The 20,123-nt window shown below is 43.1% G+C and overlaps 1 protein-coding gene across 1 annotated transcript; it reads left to right on the plus strand.

Moving 5' to 3' along the window:
• Window positions 1-7,454: 7,454 nt before the first annotated feature.
• LOC138638663 (b(0,+)-type amino acid transporter 1-like) lies at window positions 7,455-18,752 on the plus strand. Its single transcript, XM_069728142.1, has 6 exons — window positions 7,455-8,202; window positions 9,281-9,414; window positions 10,539-10,668; window positions 11,243-11,367; window positions 12,834-12,921; window positions 17,353-18,752. The coding sequence occupies exons 1-6, from the start codon at window positions 7,483-7,485 to the stop codon at window positions 17,581-17,583; spliced, it is 1,428 nt and encodes a 475-aa protein (XP_069584243.1). The 5' UTR covers window positions 7,455-7,482; the 3' UTR covers window positions 17,584-18,752.
• Window positions 18,753-20,123: the final 1,371 nt, after the last annotated feature.

Genomic DNA, 20,123 nt, shown 5'->3' on the forward strand with positions numbered 1-20,123 from the left:
AGTCTTAGGAATATCCGCATGCTCCTGGAATATCGCATGGCATACCTAAGGGAGGTAGAGCAGCTGAGACTTGAGAGGCTGCAAGTTAATAAACAGCTGCCAGAGAGGCGAAGAGGTGCTCTAAAGCCTGGAAGTCCTCAAGCTGAAGTTAACAGAGGATATAGACATAAAGAGAAGAGCTGCTCTCCGAAGAAAGACAATAGGAGAGATCAACGACCGAGAGAGAACCGAAGGTGGTCAGATGGAAGAGCTAGAAATAGTGACTCCTCAGTTAACTCAGGGCTCAGTGACTTAAGCGGGAGATCCTGTAGCAGACGAGATAACAAGGGGTCATCATTATCAAAGGATGTGACGAAAAGGGATGACGAATGCCGACGAAAGGGTTCAATGACAGGCCCTGACTTAGACAGACGGTTTGACTGTCAGGGACGACCGAGAGGGGTCTCTAGTTGGTTTAGGACAAGTGCCAAGCCCCACGGCTTTAGGCAGAGGGGGGAGGTATGTAACGTGGCTAATGGTTGGATTGTCGACGGGCGGTATGTATCACAGAGAAGGCTTGTCGCTGTGATGTGACCCGGAGTGTTTTCTGTAATACACATAAAGCAATAAGAAATTGTTTAGGATATTTGGGTCCAAGTTACGGGTAGCTATGAGAGATGGGAGGGTCTGGCTACCCATATACCTCACCCCTGGGTAAGGGGCATAACCATACCTATTTATGTTTGTTTCAGGACCTGTGGTGATGTCATAGCCACATGTCTAATCATGTGACGTTACTTCACCAATGGGTGTGGTTTCAGGCTACATAATGGAGATGTGTAGCACATGGTGATTGTGCGTTTGGGAGTCTGTCAGGGTGGACACACTTCCATGTGTCCTGGCTGGACACTGCAGAGTGGCCTGTGTGTTGGACGGTTCCAAGTGGGGACAGACGTCCTGAACAGCACACAGAGACCATATTTAGGCTGGAGAGCCTGCGTGCTGGACATAGCACAGCCTGTGTGCCTACAGGTCTGAGAGAGAGCGGAGCTCTAATATGGACATTTAGGATTCAACTGTCTGAAGTAAGACTGTTTACCTGTTATTCCTGTTGCTATGTGGTTTATGGAGTGAATAAACCTACATGAACGCTGAAGAGAATGTGCCTCCTGTTTCCTCCTATGCATCCGAGCGAGTACAATCCCTACAACCTCTTCTCCTGTTATCACACCGACCTTTTTAGAAAACACCAGTGATTGTCTTACCACTGTCTCTAACATCATGTCCTCCCTCTATCTGAAACTGAACCTGTCAAAAACTGCACTCCTCGTGTTCCCTCTATTAACCTACCTTTGCCCGACATTGCCATCTCCGTGGGTGGTTCCACCATTACTCCAAAGCAACATGCCCGCTGCCTTGGGGTCATCCTTGATTCCGAGCTTTCATTCACCCCCGACATCCGATCACTGGCTCGCTCTTCTTATCTGCACCTCAAAAACATTTCTAGAATTCGCCCTTTTCTTACTTTCGACTCTGCAAAAACTCTTACTGTTTCACTTATTCATTCTCGTCTGGACTATTGTAACTCTCTACTAATCGGCCTCCCTCTTTACCAAACTCCCCCCTCTGCAATCTGTCCTGAATGCTGCAACCAGGATCATTTTCCTCACCAACCATTACACCGATGCCTCTACCTTGTGCCAGTCATTACACTGGCTACCCATCCACTCCAGAATCCAGTACAAACTTATTACCCTCACCTACAAAGCGCTCCATGGCTCAGCACCACCCTACATCTCCTCTCTGGTCTCAGTCTACCACCCTACCCGTGCCCTCCGCTCCGCTAATGACCTCAGGTTAGCATCCTCAATAATCAGAACCTCCCACTCCCGTCTCCAAGACTTTTCATGTGCTGTTCCAATTCTTTGGAATACACTACCCAGGTTAATACGATTAATCCAAAATCCACACAGTCTTAAGCGTGTCCTAAAAACGCATTTCTTCAGACTGGCCTACCGCCTCGACACATTAACCTAACTATCCCTGTGTGGCCCATTCAAAATTTATACCATAATCAGGTTCCTCGCATCATGTTCTCACACGCTTCATGCATCTAATAGCCCTCTGATTCTGTACTGTTACATACTTAGACTGATAACTGGTTCATGCAGCTTTACATGAACACCTGATCCTTACACTATGGCTGGTCCAAGAACAAAAAAACAATTGTTACCATCCACCTCTCATGTCTCCCCTTTTCCTCATAGTTTGTAAGCTTGCGAGCAGGGCCCTCCTTCCTCTTGGTATTTGTTTTGATCTTTGTTTATCGTTATGCTGTAATGTCTTTTATTGTCTGTTCAAGTCCCCTCTATAATGTAAAGTGTAGCGGAATATGTTGGCGCTATAAAAATAAAATAATTATTATTATTAATATGATACCTCTCTGATAGCCTGCAATTACTGTATATGGCTAGGTAGGATTGAGCTGTGAATAAGACACTTTAGTTTGATGGATGGAGAACGGTCAGAGGTCTACATGTACGCCATTAAAAGGCATATTAGCCCATAACCAGGAGGTGGCGATATCATACAAAGCATTCCCGTATCCCTGAACCAGTCATACTGGGCAATTATGGGCAGTAATGAATGAAACGACTAGTTATGTCTTCATATACTGTATATGTTTTAGGTCTTCTTCACACATACGTATAATACCGGCACCGGAGAAAACAGGATCGGTGTCATCAGTGTTTTGGATCGGTGTTTAGATCATCTGTTTTTTTTTTCAGTACGGCTTAAGAAAAATCAATTCCAAAGCTTCTCCTACAGGTCCTTTGTTATTAAAAAACACTTTTATTTGATTGGATGGGTGAAATATGCTAATTTATTGAGACAGGTTTTTTGGGTTATCAGGAGTTGTATGCCAAAATCATCAGTATTAAAACAATAAAAGACCTGACAAATTTCAGTTGGTGGATAATGAATCTATAATATATGAAAGTTTAATTGTAATCATTACATTATGGTAAATAATGAAATTTAACACTATATGCTAATTTTTTGAGAAGGACCTGTATACTTTGCAATGTTAAATCCGTAGCGCACACGGATTACACATGGACGCCGTCCGTATGCTGTACTCTATGTGTTTTACACAGACCCATAGGCTTGTATTGGCCCTTGTCATCCATGTTGCAGGTAAAAAATGGACATAGATCATAATGTGGTATCCGTGAAAATAATGGATGCCACACATCCTGCAAACATGGACATGTGATATCATCCCCAATTCTCCTACTATCTATGTGTAACCATTGGTATTATTACTTTATGCAGCAGGTGAGACGTAGTGATGACCAAACACAGCTTTAGTCTATGAACAATGTTCTTTTTCCATTAATTTCCATGTCTTTATTTTTTTTATGGTTCGTAAAAAGATTTTAAAAAAGTCACTTGTCGCATGTCTTTTGTTCAAAAATATATGACCGTCATTCATTCCTCACATTGAGGAGCTGCAAACAATGGCGAACATACTGTAAAGTGGTGGAGTTCGAGTTCTTGTCAAATGTGGAAATGCCGGAGATAGCTGAGGCCTGAGAAAGAGAAAGAAAAAATGGGTGTTTGAGCAGTTGATATTGAATAGTGATGAATGAGTATACTTGTTACTCGGGTTTCCCCGAGCATGCTCGGGTTGTCTCTGAGTATTTTGATGTGCTATAGTTTTCGTCCCGCTGTTGCATGATTCGCGACTTCTAGACAGCCTAAGTACATGTGGGGGTTGTGTTGTGAATTCAGCTTTTTGGCTCCCTCCGGTGGTTGTAGAGGGTAATGCAGTTGTGCCTGGACTGCAGGAGTGGACAGGTGTGTCTACTAATTGCAAAACTGACTGGGGTATATAGCTTTGCAGGATCCTTTAGTCAGTGCCAGTTGTCCATTGTTCTGGAAGGATTCACTTCCCTGCTGGTCTCTCCAGTTTGCTGTGCTTTTCTACAAAGATAAGTCCTGGCTTGGTTTTTGCTGTCCACCTGCAGTGGACTTTATAGTTCTGTGCATTTTTATGTTTTTGTCTTGTCCATCTTAGTCTGTGAAGGATTTTTTGCAGCCTAGCTATTTCTCTGGAGATGCAGATATACCCCCCATGTCTTTAGTCAGATGTGGTGATCCGTATTTTCTGCGGTGGATATTTTCTAGTGTTTTTATACTGACCGCATAGTACTCTGTTCTATTCTTTCTTTTTAGCTAGTATGGCCTCCTATGCTAAAATCTGATTTCATATCTGCGTATGTTATTTCCCTCTCCTCTCACAGTCAATATTTGTGGGGGGCTATCTATTCTTTGGGGATTTTCTCTGAGGCAAGATAGGTTTCCTGTTTCTGTCTTTAGGGGTAGTTAGATCTTAGGCTGTGCCGAGGGGTCTAGGGAGTGTTTGGTACCCCCCTGGTGTATGACAGAAGAGTACAGGTGGTGTGTGACAGAAGAGTACAGGTGGTGTGTGACAGAAGAGTGCATGTGGTATGTGACAGAAGAGTGCAAGTGGTGTGTGACAGAAGAGTACAGGTGGTGTGTGACAGAAGAGTACAGGTGGTGTGTGACAGAAGAGTGCATGTGGTATGTGACAGAAGAGTGCAAGTGGTGTGTGACAGAAGAGTACAGGTGGTGTGTGACAGAAGAGTACAGGTGGTGTGTGATATAGGAAGAGTACAGGTGGTGTGTGATAGAGGAAGAGTACAGGTGGTGTGTGACAGAAGAGTACAGGTGGTGTGTGACAGAAGAGTGCATGTGGTATGTGACAGAAGAGTGCAAGTGGTGTGTAACAGAAGAGTACAGGTGGTGTGTGATAGAAGAGTACAGGTGGTGTGTGATATAGGAAGAGTACAGGTGGTGTGTGATAGAGGAAGAGTACAGGTAGTGTGTGACAGAAGAGTACAGGTGGTGTGATAGAGGAAGAGTACAGGTAGTGTGTGACAGAAGAGTACAGGTGGTGTGTGACAGAAGAGTACAAGTGGTGAGTGACAGAAGAGTACAGGTGGTGTGTGACAGAAGAGTGCAAGTGGTTGGTGACAGAAGAGTACAGGTGGTGTGTGATAGAAGAGTACAGGTGGTGTGTGATATAGGAAGAGTACAGGTGGTGTGTGATAGAGGAAGAGTGCAGGTGGTGTGTGATAGAAGAGTACAGGTGGTGTGTGATAGAAGAGTACAGGTGGTGTGTGATATAGGAAGAGTGCAGGTGGTGTGTGACAGAAGAGTACAGGTGGTGTGTGACAGAAGAGTGCAGGTGGTGTGTGACAGAAGAGTGCAGGTGGTGTGTGACAGAAGAGTACAGGTGGTGTGTGACAGAAGAGTGCAGGTGGTGTGTGACAGAAGAGTGCAGGTGGTGTGTGACAGAAGAGTGCAGGTGGTGTGTGACAGAAGAGTACAGGTGGTGTGTGACAGAAGAGTACAGGTGGTGTGTGACAGAAGAGTACAGGTGGTGTGTGACAGAAGAGTACAGGTGGTGTGTGACAGAAGAGTGCATGTGGTATGTGACAGAAGAGTACAGGTGGTGTGTGATAGAAGAGTACAGGTGGTGTGTGATAGAAGAGTACAGGTGGTGTGTGATAGAGGAAGAGTACAGGTGGTGTGTGATAGAGGAAGAGTATAGGTGGTGTGTGACAGAAAAAGAGTACAGGTGGTGTGTGACAGAAGAGTGCAGGTGGTGTGTGACAGAAGAGTGCAGGTGGTGTGTGACAGAAGAGTGCATGTGGTATGTGACAGAAGAGTGCAAGTGGTGTGTAACAGAAGAGTACAGGTGGTGTGTGATAGAAGAGTACAGGTGGTGTGTGATATAGGAAGAGTACAGGTGGTGTGTGATAGAGGAAGAGTACAGGTAGTGTGTGACAGAAGAGTACAGGTGGTGTGATAGAGGAAGAGTACAGGTAGTGTGTGACAGAAGAGTACAGGTGGTGTGTGACAGAAGAGTACAAGTGGTGAGTGACAGAAGAGTACAGGTGGTGTGTGACAGAAGAGTGCAAGTGGTTGGTGACAGAAGAGTACAGGTGGTGTGTGATAGAAGAGTACAGGTGGTGTGTGATATAGGAAGAGTACAGGTGGTGTGTGATAGAGGAAGAGTGCAGGTGGTGTGTGATAGAAGAGTACAGGTGGTGTGTGATAGAAGAGTACAGGTGGTGTGTGATATAGGAAGAGTGCAGGTGGTGTGTGACAGAAGAGTACAGGTGGTGTGTGACAGAAGAGTGCAGGTGGTGTGTGACAGAAGAGTGCAGGTGGTGTGTGACAGAAGAGTACAGGTGGTGTGTGACAGAAGAGTGCAGGTGGTGTGTGACAGAAGAGTGCAGGTGGTGTGTGACAGAAGAGTGCAGGTGGTGTGTGACAGAAGAGTACAGGTGGTGTGTGACAGAAGAGTGCAGGTGGTGTGTGACAGAAGAGTACAGGTGGTGTGTGACAGAAGAGTACAGGTGGTGTGTGACAGAAGAGTACAGGTGGTGTGTGACAGAAGAGTACAGGTGGTGTGTGACAGAAGAGTGCATGTGGTATGTGACAGAAGAGTACAGGTGGTGTGTGATAGAAGAGTACAGGTGGTGTGTGATAGAGGAAGAGTACAGGTGGTGTGTGATAGAGGAAGAGTATAGGTGGTGTGTGACAGAAAAAGAGTACAGGTGGTAGGTATAACAAGTGGAAGCAACAGCAACAGGCTTTTCCGTCCTGGGACAAAGCCCTTGCCCACAACAATGGAGCCTGTTTTGATATATTTGATAATTCCTTCCAGGTAAAATATGGTTGTATGCAAATTTCATGTGACATGTTACCGGAAAAATTGCTCAAATTGCACAAACGCCAGATCATGCTCGCAGATGTAATGTATTCTTCTACCAGGTGTTGTTTAGCACATGTACATCAACAAAGGAGGGTTTGAATATTTACAAAACCTTTTCAGATTTGACAACGTGAGGCTTTGCACAACCAGCTAACACACTGGCATTATGGCTAAGGTCCAAAGTAACTTGACCCTGACACACAGGAAGTATTGAGGCTGCCAGCTCCGGAAACCAAAAGAGAAAAATAACGGTGGCAAGGCTGACAGGTGAGTTACGAGGGCAGCGGACAACTTGTGGCATGCCAGTGACATAAAGTCAGAAAATCTCCATGAACTGGGCTCTACCATGTGCGTGAACCCTAAGTCTTAGCAAACTATGCCCACTGTCACCTGGCATCATCTGCAAATCCTGAAGTTCCTGCTGCCTGAAATGAGAGAATTGACTGATTTGGATACCATGGTGCAGCTTACCGTCGCATCCCTACGTCCGGTCTCCCCCCATCTTTACCATAATATATGATTTACCGGCACTTTTTTAATAAATCATTAACTCCGATGGTATATAAGTTGCTATGTTCTTTGTACGTGTCACTTTAATAATTAACTTCGGTGTTAATTGCCAATGTGGCGCTGTTAGAACTCAGTGTAATCTCTCTTTCAGAGACATCTGATCGGAGGACTCTGCAGACGAAATGGGGACAGGGGAGACCTCCTCGCTGTCCGAAACTGGCAAGATCCATCTGAAACGTGAGCTGGGACTGATAAGTGCCATATCGATGATCGCTGGCACCATGATTGGTTCTGGGATCTTCATGTCTCCTCAGTGGGTGCTGTATCACATGGGCAGCCCTGGGGCTAGTCTCTTAATTTGGGCAGCCTGTGGTCTGCTGGCTATGCTCGGAGCTCTTTCATATGCCGAGCTTGGAACTGTCATTAAGGAATCTGGAGGAGAATACATATATATTTTAAGGAATGTTGGCTCGTTACCTGCCTTCCTCCTGGCGTACACCTCGGTCATTGTGGTAAGGCCGGCTGGCATAGCTGGGGTGACTCTAAGTTTTGCAGAATACGTTGTGGCGGCTTTCTTCCCAGACTGTCCTTCTCCACAAGTCATCATTAAGTGCACAGCAGCCGCCTGCATCCTTGTCCTGGGGATTATCAATTGTCTGAACGTCAGACTTTCCATGTCCATCATGAACTTCTTCACAGCTGCTAAGCTGGTAGTCCTATTGGTAATAATTGTGGGTGGTGCAGTCCTTTTGGCCAAGGGGAACACCCAGGTGTTACAGAATGCCTTTGAGAACACAGCCACTGGTTTTGGTCCTGTTGGGGTTGCATTTTATCAAGGACTTTGGTCCTACGATGGATGGAATAATCTGAATTATATGACAGAGGAACTGAAGAACCCTGAGGTAACAAGTGCCTGTCCTTTCCCACAAAACCCATAAAGAAGCATTGTCCTGCTGCCCTCATCGTCCAAAAGAAGATGAAACTGCTTTTGGTGACCATATTAGTCTAGTATGTCCAGGAACTGTCCTGATTCTCATACTCTGTAACTTGCCATTCATTCTGTTTGGGCTGGCGATTCTTCTTTATCAGCACTCAACCAGCCCTATAGGTGTTGGAACTTCTTTTCCTTAATTTCCCATTGTGCATTGTTTCTCCCAAAACTGCTACTATCAGAGAAAAGTATTATTGTAGATGTTCTCCTATTGGACGTGCTTCACTATGGTACTTGCATAAACATAGTTTCCTTACTATTATGTACCTTTGAAGACATTGTATGGAGCACTCATGGGACTATCCATTTAAAGCCTAAGGGAGTGACAGAGGAGGCTAAGAGTCAGGCTTTAAAACTGGAGTTCTGGTTCTCCTTAAAGAGACCTGCTCAGAATGGAGTTTAATCGGCAATGATCTATGGGAGAAAAATATGTAAATTAATTTCTCTAGTTCTGCAACAGCTCACAATTACCACTTAGGAGAGGTAGCTACCTTATAAATCAATGTCTGACCCTTCAACGATGAAACATTGCCAATAAGACTCCATGCTCATCTGGTGTCTGTAAAGGGTTTTGAAGTTATACCCTATCCATAGGAAAAGGAGACAACTTCATGATCAGTGGGGGTCCAACAACTGAGACCACCACTGAATCTGAGAACATGGAGCCCAGACTAAATAGTGCAGAGCTTGAGCAAGAGCACCCCCACTCCATTCAGACTTTATGGCACTGCCGGAGAAAGCGGAGAACAGCACATGCTCATCATCTGCTCCAGACTGGGCTCTTCAGATGCCTGAAAAGGGATCAATGGGGTCCCCATGGCCGGACCCCAAGAGATTGGAATAGGTAAGGGATAATTTCAAACATTTGCACAAACATACTTCCCCCACATATTGCAAGAATTGTTAAAGCGTTAGACATTGACTCATAGGACAGCTACCTTGGCTTCTTCATAGTTTGTATGCTTTGTGACTTTCTATAAATATTTTAGGTGAACCTCCCTCGCGCTGTGATGATTGCAATCCCACTTGTCACATCCATTTACCTTCTGGTTAACGTCAGCTATTTTGCAGCCATGACTCCACAGGAATTACTTACATCAGACGCTGTCGCTATCAGTTGGGGGTGAGTCAATCAATTGTGATTTCTATCTGCTGTCATGTAGATTATTCTTTGCCTCACCCTCATGCGTTTCTTGTTGTCTCCTTAATTTCTGTGTCTCACGAGCCACCAAGCGGTTTTAAGACCATGTGAAAACACTCTCGGTACAATTAAGTGGTTGATGGAACTCAAAGGTGACATTAAAGGGGTTGTCCGGACTTTGTTGTTCTAGTCTGCAGTCTTTGTGACTGCAGACTTGTGAATCCTCACATCGCGCAGTTCGCTGCTTATAAGATTCCCCGTGCTGGGAGCTGACGGTCTTGTGACTGTAGGCATGTAATTTACCTACATTTATTCACAGGCCGACTAGACATGAGCAGCCTCACTTAGCATTATGAATTGAGTAAAGCCGGATAAGTCTAGTCGGAATATGGCAGAAGTATGCAAATTAGATACCTGCGGTCACAAGACCGCGCCGCTACCTTAGAATCCTAACAGGACACACTGTGCACGCTGTGAGGATTCACAAGTCTGTAGTCACTAACCTCAAGGCTGGACAACCACTTTAAATGGTTATTGCCAACATAGCAAGTTATAACCTTTCCACCAAAAGGTGACAATCTGCTGCTTGCTAAGGGTCCAAGCGCTGGGATCACGGGACCACCTCGAGGGGGGCATTTCAGAGAACCATTATAGGCATCAGTTTGGGGTCCCACCTATCTGCAAGTTATTCTCCTGTGCATAGGTGATAGCTTGAAGTATTGGGAATAGAGTTGAGCAAAAGATTTTCAGAACCCTGGTACATTTTCTTGACCAGTAAACAGAAGAGGCGCCCAGTATGTGTCGGGAAAGGCAGTTCATAAGACCCTGACACAGCTGCAACAAACTACCGACATGGATAATAAAACGGAGTCCTGCAAATCTTTTTTGCTCAGCTCTCGTAGTCACCCTTTAATGATATGCTAATGATAACAAGTTCCAGAAGAGACCCCATTTTGTTTTTTGCTATGAGGACCCTTCAATTCATGTACAAGATCTGACAGCAGCCTATCTTACCTTATGGGTAGATGTCCTGAGCTTACATCTGATTTCTCTACTTTATGTTATTTTTCAGACTTTTCTACCTTTTTATATTCTATTTACTGCAGCTTGAAGGTACTAGGTACGTGGACGTGGATCATCAGCTTGGGTGTTGCACTTTCTACTTTCGGGTCTGCGAATGGTACTTTCTTCAGTGGAGGACGGGTGTGCTACGTGGCTGCCAGAGAAGGACATCTGGTAATCAACCAATGTCTAAGTTTTCACCTGTGTTTGCTTATTTTAAAAAAATGGTACCTGCCTCTAAAATGCTTATTTTCTAAATATTTTAGTCTTATAACTGTTTATGATCACCAGGAGAACAACCACTGCTGCACATATCAGATGGGCAGCAGAGGTTGTCAAAACCGCACCCCCATAGTCAGTGCTCAGCAGCTATTGGCTGTAAATATAAAGCACCAAAGTCTTACTATTTGGCACGTTTTATGACTCCTAATAAAAGAACACTGAGTACTGGTTGCCTCAGGAGATCGTTTACATCCTCATCCTTTTCCAAACTTTCCTGTGTATGGCTGTAAGACAACTCTCTGCAGCAGAGCAAAGGATCACTAGAATGTGGGGCTTCAGCTGGCCACCGGCCAAACACTGGACCGATCAGTAGAAGAATCACCTCTGTGTTCTCTATTGAAATTGTGATTTCTACATTTACATTCATCTGCCCGATATCATTCTCCTTATACTTTGGAAACCTTCTTTTCTTCTCTTTACGCCAAAAATTAGCATTAATCAATTGATATTGTTTGTTTTTTCACAGCCAGACGTTCTCTCTATGGCCCATGTCAACCGCTTAACCCCATCCCCTGCTCTCATCTTCACATCAGCCATCTCATTAATAATGATAATTCCTGGGGATTTCAGTAGCATTGTAAACTTTTTCAGGTAGGTCTATTTACCTATTATGTATACAGACGTAACAGGGCTTACCTAGTTAGGCCACTACTTTTTATTTATTGATGGCTTATTCTTAAGATAGGTCATCAATATGTGATCAGTGAGGGAGCAACCGCCAGTCCGCCACCAATCGGCTGTTACCGGCACAGGCGGTGGGCATAAGCTCTCACAGAAGCTCTATCAAAACTATAGTGGCCATGGCCAGGTACTGCAGATCCAACCCTTATTAATCTGCAGTAACTGGCAGCGGCCACTACAGAAGTGGCAAAGCTGCCTTGTTCTGAAAGTATCCAAGAACTTCAGGCCGTTACCACTGATTGTTTGGGGTACTTGGTGTCAGTCCTACACTAGTGAAATATTGAAGGCATATCCTAAACCAATGTTGACACATTCAGTATTTGGTCAGTATTTTACATCAGTATTTGTCAGCAAAAACCAGGAGTGGGTGATAAATGCAGAAGTGGGGCACATGTTTCTATTATATTTTTCCTCTGATTGTTCCAATCCTGGTTTTGGCTTAGAAATACTGATGTAAAATACTGACCAAATACTGCTAGTGTGAACGTGGCCTAAGAATAAAGAGCAGTTGACATGTTGCAGATTTAAAAGTTTTGAAATGTTAAAAACCCGTCTACTTATTGGTACTGAATGTATGGATGTATGTATGGATGTTCTGCACACAAGCAACATGTGAGCCTAGCCTCAGTGTTTCTCATGTGACTGTATTACTATACTTAGTAAAGCAGAATTGCCTGCAGTCCCATGTAACGACAGAGATTGCACATTGATGCTACTGTACACAGAGATAAAGTTGTGCTCAGAAGTTTACATACCCCAGCAGAATTTTTGCTTTCTTGGCCTTTTTTCAACGAATATAAATGATAACACTAAAACATTTTCTCCACTCATAGTAGTTGGGTGAAGCCATTTATTGTCAGACTACTGTGCTTTCTCTTTTTAAATCATAATGACAACCCAAAACATCCAAATGACCCTGATCAAAAGTTCACATAACCCATTTCTTAATACCGTGTATTGCCCCCTTCTAACATCAATGACAGCTTGAAGTCTTTTGTGGTAGTTGTGGATGAGGTTCTTTATTTTCTCAGATGGTAAAGCTGACCACTCTTCTTGGCAAAAAGCCTCCCGTTCCTGTAAATTCCTGGGCTGTCTAGCAGGAACTGTGCACTTGAGATCTCCCCAGAGTGGCTCAATGATATTGAGGTCAGGAGACTGAGATGGCCACTCCAGAACCTTGACAATAAATGGCTTCACCCAACCACTAACCATGAGTGGAGAAAACGTTTTGGTGTTATTATTCATATTCTCTGAAAAAAAGGCCAAGAAAGCAAAAATTCTGTCGGGGTATGTAAACTTTTGAGCACAACTGTATATGTTGCCTAGTGATATGTCCATATTATTTATGACACCTGTAATGTATTGTTTGATGTCAGTTTCACAGCCTGGCTGTTCTACGGTATTACAATTTCTGGCCTCATATACATTAAGATTAAAAAGCCGGACATCCCCAGACCATATAAGGCAAGTAATACAATCTTTATATTTCTTATTCATTTATATATTGCCTCTTCAAAGAGAAAGAGGACTTGAACTATTGTGCCACCTATTGGATGTAGCAATCCTAAAAATCAGTATTGACCCTTTAAGGAGTCTTGCCACACGACTTTGGATAAGAAGACAAACCAGAAACTCCATTTTCTGACACGTGCTTCAAGGTGTTTGCTCCTCATCAGTGCAAAGCAAGAGATCTGATTTGTCTGGATGAAAAACCTCTGATGATAGTCTAAGGGGTAACGTGTCTACTTGTGGAGAGTGCCATTCCAATGTGAGGAGACTTACATGCCATATCATGCTCCTCTGGGAAATTGAATGCCACCTATTGAAAGTAGCAGTCATAAAAGTCAATATCGACCCTTTCACAAGCTTTTCCACAGGATGTAAACTAAAATCAGTAAAATTTCACTTTTATTGATAGTGTTTGTGGATTAATAACGTAGCCAGGTTGGTCATAAAAATGTCAGCATCAGCATCACAGTTAACAACCATTGAATTGTTGCAGCAATTTTTTTGTATTAGAAAGATGTAACTCCTGATCATATTAAAAAAACAGTCACAGATGCACCTGTCCTCTCAACATGTTTCGCTGTACTCTACAGCGTCTTCAGGGGTATCATTGTACTGACTTGTGAAAACACTGTGTTGATGCTTATAAATAAAACCTTGCATGACATCAGCATGACATGAAGATCTCCTTCTGGATAATAGATCTCAACAGGATGCAAAAAAAGTAATCAAGTGCATTGTACCCTTTGACACCCATTCTACAAAAATCCACACTATCTTAGGAAGATATTAGCCACAGTTTACAGTGGATCAAGATTCAGAAACCTAGTGTCACATATGGCCCGTCAAATATTGGTTCTTAGCCATTTTTTGGAAAAAGAGACACCAACTTCCCTGTTGAACAGCCGATTAAAGGAATCTTATCACAGATCTCCCCCCTAACATGTTTCGCTGTACTCTGCAGCATCTTCAGGGGTGTTAGCATAATGATATCTGAAGATGGTGGGCTGAAGGCCCCGTCACACATAGCGACGCTAAAGCGATCCCGACAACGATACGACCTGTCAGGGATCGTTGCTGCGTCGCTATGTGGTCGCTGGTGAGATGTCAAACTGTGAGATCTCCCCAACGACGCAGCAGCGATGCGGCGACCTGTAGCGACCTGTACAACGATGTCACATGGCAGCTATTTCATGACGATTAACAGACCTCAATGAGGGACGTCCTGTCATGAGGTCGTTGGTAAGGTGTCAAACACAGCGATGTGTGCTACCCAGCGGGACCTCAACGACCAAAAAAAGGTCCAGGCCATTCTGACACGACCAGCGATCTCACAGCAGGGGCCTGGTCGCTGCTACGTGTCACACATAGCGAGATCGCTACTGAGGTCGCTGTTGCGTCACAAAACTTGTGACTCAGCAGCGATCTCGCTGTGTGTGACGGGGGCTTAAGGCTTTTATAAGCCTGCATGATGTCTGTTTGACATAAAAATCATCTTGAAGCCATCCATTGAAGCGATCTTATCAAATTTTGAAATGCTGCAAGTACCTTCATGCTTAAAGCAAAGACCTTCCAGAACCAAGTGAAGTTATACTGTTAAACAATTTATCAACTGTCAAACGTAGGGTGTCATCAATGCATGTACCGAAAACTATATGTACTATACAAAAGAACAGTATTCACATGCAAAGAAACCTGCACGCCCCTACCAATATACTAAAAAATATATGTAGCAAATTTGATTAAAAATACAAAATAAGGCAGATTAAAAAACTTAAAAGCACACACAAACAGGCTGCAGCGGAAAGTGCCATGACAAGGCCCAGGCAACGTCTGGTGAGACCCAGAGACTCAATTATGCCGGTCAAGATCAAGAGACCCAACCTACGCTGTTCAAGATCCAGAGTCCAGACTGCGCCAGTCAAGACCAGAACCTTCGCTCCATCCCGGTCAAGTCCCCAAGGATCCAGTTCTCTCTGCCCCAGGCTTAAGAGACGCCCGCCGATGGTCAAGCTCCGAAGATCCATGAGGAGACATTGACCAGAGGAGAATGCCTGCGGTTACAGAAGGACGGCACGAATGAGAAGGGCCATCATTTCCAGCCGTAGCGTATGGTACAGGGGTTGGCCTGGGTTAGGACAACAGATCGTGTGGGGGCCTGTTGGTGCACAGGAGGATCAATGCTCTTTGATAGACTTTGTAAGGAGGACTTGCGGCTTAGAGGGAAAACCCGGTGACCCCAACTAGAGCCATTATTGCAGGAAGAGTTAACGTGGTAGCTCCCAGGAACGGGTTAACACACTTATATAAAGAACAATAGTATAATTCGCGAGAGACTTTCCCCGTTATTATAATTGTACTGTTGCATGGTTTTTTGCTCTTTTGTACTGTTTGAGATCATTGACTAACATCTAAGTAATATTAATAGATAAACTCAAAGAATATGATTCATAAAGGATATTTCAATCAAAAAGACCCAGAAAATTGAATAAAGTCCATCCAAAAGAAAAACGGATAATATTCATTCGACGTTTCTGCTTTGCAATGCCTTTTTCAAGAAATAACTGTGCACATGATACAAAAGTAGACACTGGTTAACACGAACATAATAGATCATATAGATAAATAAAAGTGCATGACCATAAACACAGTAGGCATGTTTTTGGTGCCCTTTATTAACTTTTGTGATTATGTAGTTAAGGGTCTTACCCCTTATTTTACGGGTCAGTTATACGAGTTGCCTTCTTTCACCACACAGGGTATTTGTTTGTGTGGTTTTTAAGTGTTTTTAGTCGGTGTAACTTATTTTGCCACCTTGGTCTTATCATTAATGATGCACGAGTGTACTCGTTGCTCGGGTTTTCCCGAGCATACTCGTGTGGTCTCCGAGTATTTATGACTGCTCGGAGATTTCGTTTTTGTTGATGCAGTTGCATGATTTACAGCTATTAGCCAGCTTGATTACATGTGGGGATTCCCTAGCAACCAGGCAACCCCCACATGTACTCAGCCTGGCTAGCAGCTGTAAATCATTCAGCTGCGGCAAGGAAAACTAAATCTCCGAACACTAACAAATACTCGGAGACCACCCGAGCGTGCTCGGGAAAACCCGAGCAATGAGTATACTCGCTCATCACTACTTATCATACTTTATATTATACCCTCAATTTTACAAGCTAATATTTCCACAATACAGATGAGAAATTAAAAAATAAAATAACATTTTATTCAGCTCCGCAGCCAATATTCCAAGATGTGGCCAACTTAAGCTAAAAATGGTGAAAGGTCCTCTTTAAAATCTTTACAACCGACTCATACAATAAAGGTTAAGACCCTCAACTATAAGACCTCAAATGTCAAGATTACTAAAGATACCAAATAGCTCGATAGTAAAGCAGGGACAGGGTGAAAACATGATAACATATAAATATTAAATGCAGTACAATAAATTGAGATAAAAAAATACTATGCACATATCAAAATACGAAAAATAATAAAGAATCGTATACCTACTGCCAAGGGGTTAAGGAGGGTTAGAAAATGCAGGAACAGACCCCACGGGTCACGCTGCTCCCAAGTGCTACATCATCACCCTGGGTTTTTAAATCTCTGTTTATTGCACTGCATTTAATATTTGCAGATTACATTATTTTTTCACTTTTTATCACTGGTTTACGATCATGACAAGGATTAAGTCTTACCCCTTATTTTAAGGGTCAGTTATACATATATATAAACAGTGTATATATATATATATATAAATATATATATATATATATAAACAGGTAAGATACTTACAGTATCTTTGCACTCTATTTGCCTCATCAAAGTAAATGGGTAAGTCACAGGGCACGTCTGATTCCAGATTTTGTGGATACGTTTTTAATGGTCAGGTGGAGTCTTCAAGTGTGAACATAGCCTTATACTTTGAGAATGACCCGGGTCACTCTCATTTTACAGCATTGTGATCTCTGATAGATTTTTGTCAGCTATACACATTTGATGGCTGTCGGAGGAACGATGCTTCATCCATTTGTATCTCTCCCCATACACACAATTGCGCTCATGTTCTCTATGAGAAAGCCAACAGATGTCTCTTCCGGCGGCTTATTTCTGGGACAGCAAAGCAATCGTCAGTCCGATATCAGATAAGCCGCATCAACATCTCCCACGACTATCAGATGGCTGGCGCCCCCTACACATTATAGCACCGGTCAAACCCATCGATATCAATGGGTTCAGCCCGACATTAGATTACCCAGACTTAAAATAAACGTTCTATAAACTTTTTGGAGCACTCGCCTACAATAATTTCATTTTGCCCAATTATCGACACAGACTGTTGTCATTAGTTCGTGCACTAACCATTATACTCTTCTAATCTTCCAGGTTCCAATCATCATTCCAGTGATAGTCCTCATCGCCTCTGTGTACCTGGTGTTGGCCCCAATTATTGGCAGCCCTCAGCTGGAATATCTCTATGTTGTCCTCTTTATCCTCAGTGGAATTATCATTTATATTCCGATTGTCCGCTATAAATGGTCTCCAGGTTTGTTCCATTGGGTCACGCGACATCTTCAGCTCCTGCTCCAAGTTGCACCAACCGATAAAAACAACTGAGCTGAGGTTTCTCTTATATGAATATAACATTTGGGATAGGACAGTATATATTTTATTTTTTTCAGTAATTCTGGGTATGGTACTGTGAAGAAACCAGATTGTATCTTAATTACCCAGACAGCTACCTTTTTGCAAACCAATAAGAACTGACTTTTCATTTGTATATTGGCTTGTGCATTTAAGTGTTTATGTCTGGTGGTTCAAGAAGACAGACTTGCAAACTGATACCATTTAACATACAGTGTAAGTCTGTAATAGTGACTTGTACATAGTGTGTGTTTATCTTTGTTTATTGATGTGTGCTGATATGCTAATTGTGCATTGAATTCCAGAACTAGCTTGGTGACTTCTAAAGCAGAGAAGGAAAGTAGTACTATGTAATCTCATCACATCACCATTGTTTGCTATATATAAATGTTGAACTAAAGGACACTGGGTAATTCTAAAAATAGCTTACATGCCTTGGGTATAAAAAGAATCAGAGATCACATCCTGGAGGAGACTGAAGTACACAGAGCTACCAGCCAGACATTCTGCAAACCACCCAACAGACAAGAGAAAGGACTGCAGCCAATTCATCATGGCACCATCACGAGGGACACTGATCTTTGATTCTATAGGAAACAACCTAGAGGTTTTCGGCTCCGGTTGGAAGGACACAGATCTGATCCAGTGACCATCTCTGAACCATCTCTGTTTGGAGAAAGCCAGGTATGGGACCCGCTGGTCGCCTGGTTCCATGGAGATGGTCAGATAAGCCAGGTGGTGACTCTCGTGTCAACTGGCTTTGGACCTTGTATGTACTCTAAGGACAGTTCTTGGTCATCTCCCTATGCTTGTCATTACCTCTTCTCTGTGCGGTCATCCACAGATGGAGTAGCGACCCTGGGAGCTCTGACATCGTGTCAAGCTTTGGACCTTGTATGGACTCTATGAACAGTTCTTGGTCATCTCCCTATGCTTGTTGTTACCTCTTCTCTGTGCGTTCATCCACAGATGGAGTAGCGACCCTGGGAGCTCTGACATCATGTCATCCTGGAAATACGTGGAGGCGCAGTGATATTTTATATGCACCCATGTAATCAAGCAATTGCAGCCATGTTGGGATTGTTCTGTTTGCTATTGTGTGCTGTGGTTCAATAAAGTATTGCCACACTGTTTTACCTTAACCCTATGTTGTCTGTGTAGTGTATTGCCTACTGGGAGATAGAGCGGGCGTTCAGTGGTATGAGCCGTGGTCCATGCAGTCTTGCTAAAGACAGCCGGGCCAGCGGAAGAGAGCACCCACTGACCCTGTTTCTTTACAGGTACGCTTTCATGCGATGTTTCGTGTTTCATTGTTTCTTGATGGACAAAAATGTGTTTTTGAACAAGGCGGTCTAGTGTGAGGATACTGCTGCAACTTTTAGGATTTAGGATTCCTTGTAATTTAAGCTCTTAGATGCCATAATTGGGAAGTAACTGTGGCATGAAAAGTGTTTGACAGAAGGGGTCTATCTTTCATTCCATAAAGGCCATGGAGGCAGAAAAAACTCTACCTCATCATCCGGAATGCGACCACACAAAATAACTGAAGTGCTAAAATGTAATAAAACAATGCTTATTTTGGTACCTATCTGTAGAATGGAATTAAAGGGGTCATCCTGCCCTTTAAAACTGATGATAGATTCTTTAGATAGGTCTTATTGATGACCTGTTATGTCTTGCCCCACCTCTTCTACTAGCAAGACTTTCTACATAGAATATTTATGCTTTTTTTTACATTTGCTTTAATATTTCAAAGAACAAAATGTTGAGCTGTAAACCTACACAGTTCATACAATATAAATTACATTAACATAGTTTTTTTTTGTGTTCTTGTAATTATTTCTCTTTACATAGAGAAGACAGCTTAACATTCAAAGATAAGCAATAATAAAAACCTTCAGACATTATAAAGTTCAATTTGTGGTCAGGGACTGACATTGACATTGATTGAGCCTGTGAGTTCTGGGAAATCATTTCAGCACATCCTATAGTTGTATTTTTGTATAATACCATAATATATGTATGTATATTATGGTATTATATATAAATTAAGCTGGTGGGAAAGCGGGTGAAGAGGTGAGGAGAATAAGAGGGTGGAAAGATAGGATGAATGTACCACTGAGGCCTTCAACCAACGAAGTAGGAACAAAAGGGAGCATATAAGCATGAGAGTGCAACAATAGTGTCAAAGAAGAACCATGGCCTAGACAGCCTAACATCTTGGAGGCGAATGGAGTAGATACTTTTCATGGTGTGTTCCAGTGGTGCCTTTAACCACTGAAGAAGAAACGTAAGGGAAAAGATAAACATGAGAGTGCAATAGAGTCAACGATAGAGTCAAAGAAAACCATGGCCTGGACAACCCAACGTCTAGTGCCTACATGGAGCACTTACCTTGCGGAAGTAGGTACCACTGGTGCTTTGAACCAAGAAAGGTTTATACTAGAGCTTAAGAAGCACAAGACTTCAGCCATAGATTGCTTGGTATGTTTTGCTAAATGATACCTCACCTA

The sequence above is a fragment of the Ranitomeya imitator genome, chromosome 5 (assembly GCF_032444005.1).
Source record: "Ranitomeya imitator isolate aRanImi1 chromosome 5, aRanImi1.pri, whole genome shotgun sequence".
Lineage (NCBI taxonomy): Eukaryota > Metazoa > Chordata > Amphibia > Anura > Dendrobatidae > Ranitomeya > Ranitomeya imitator.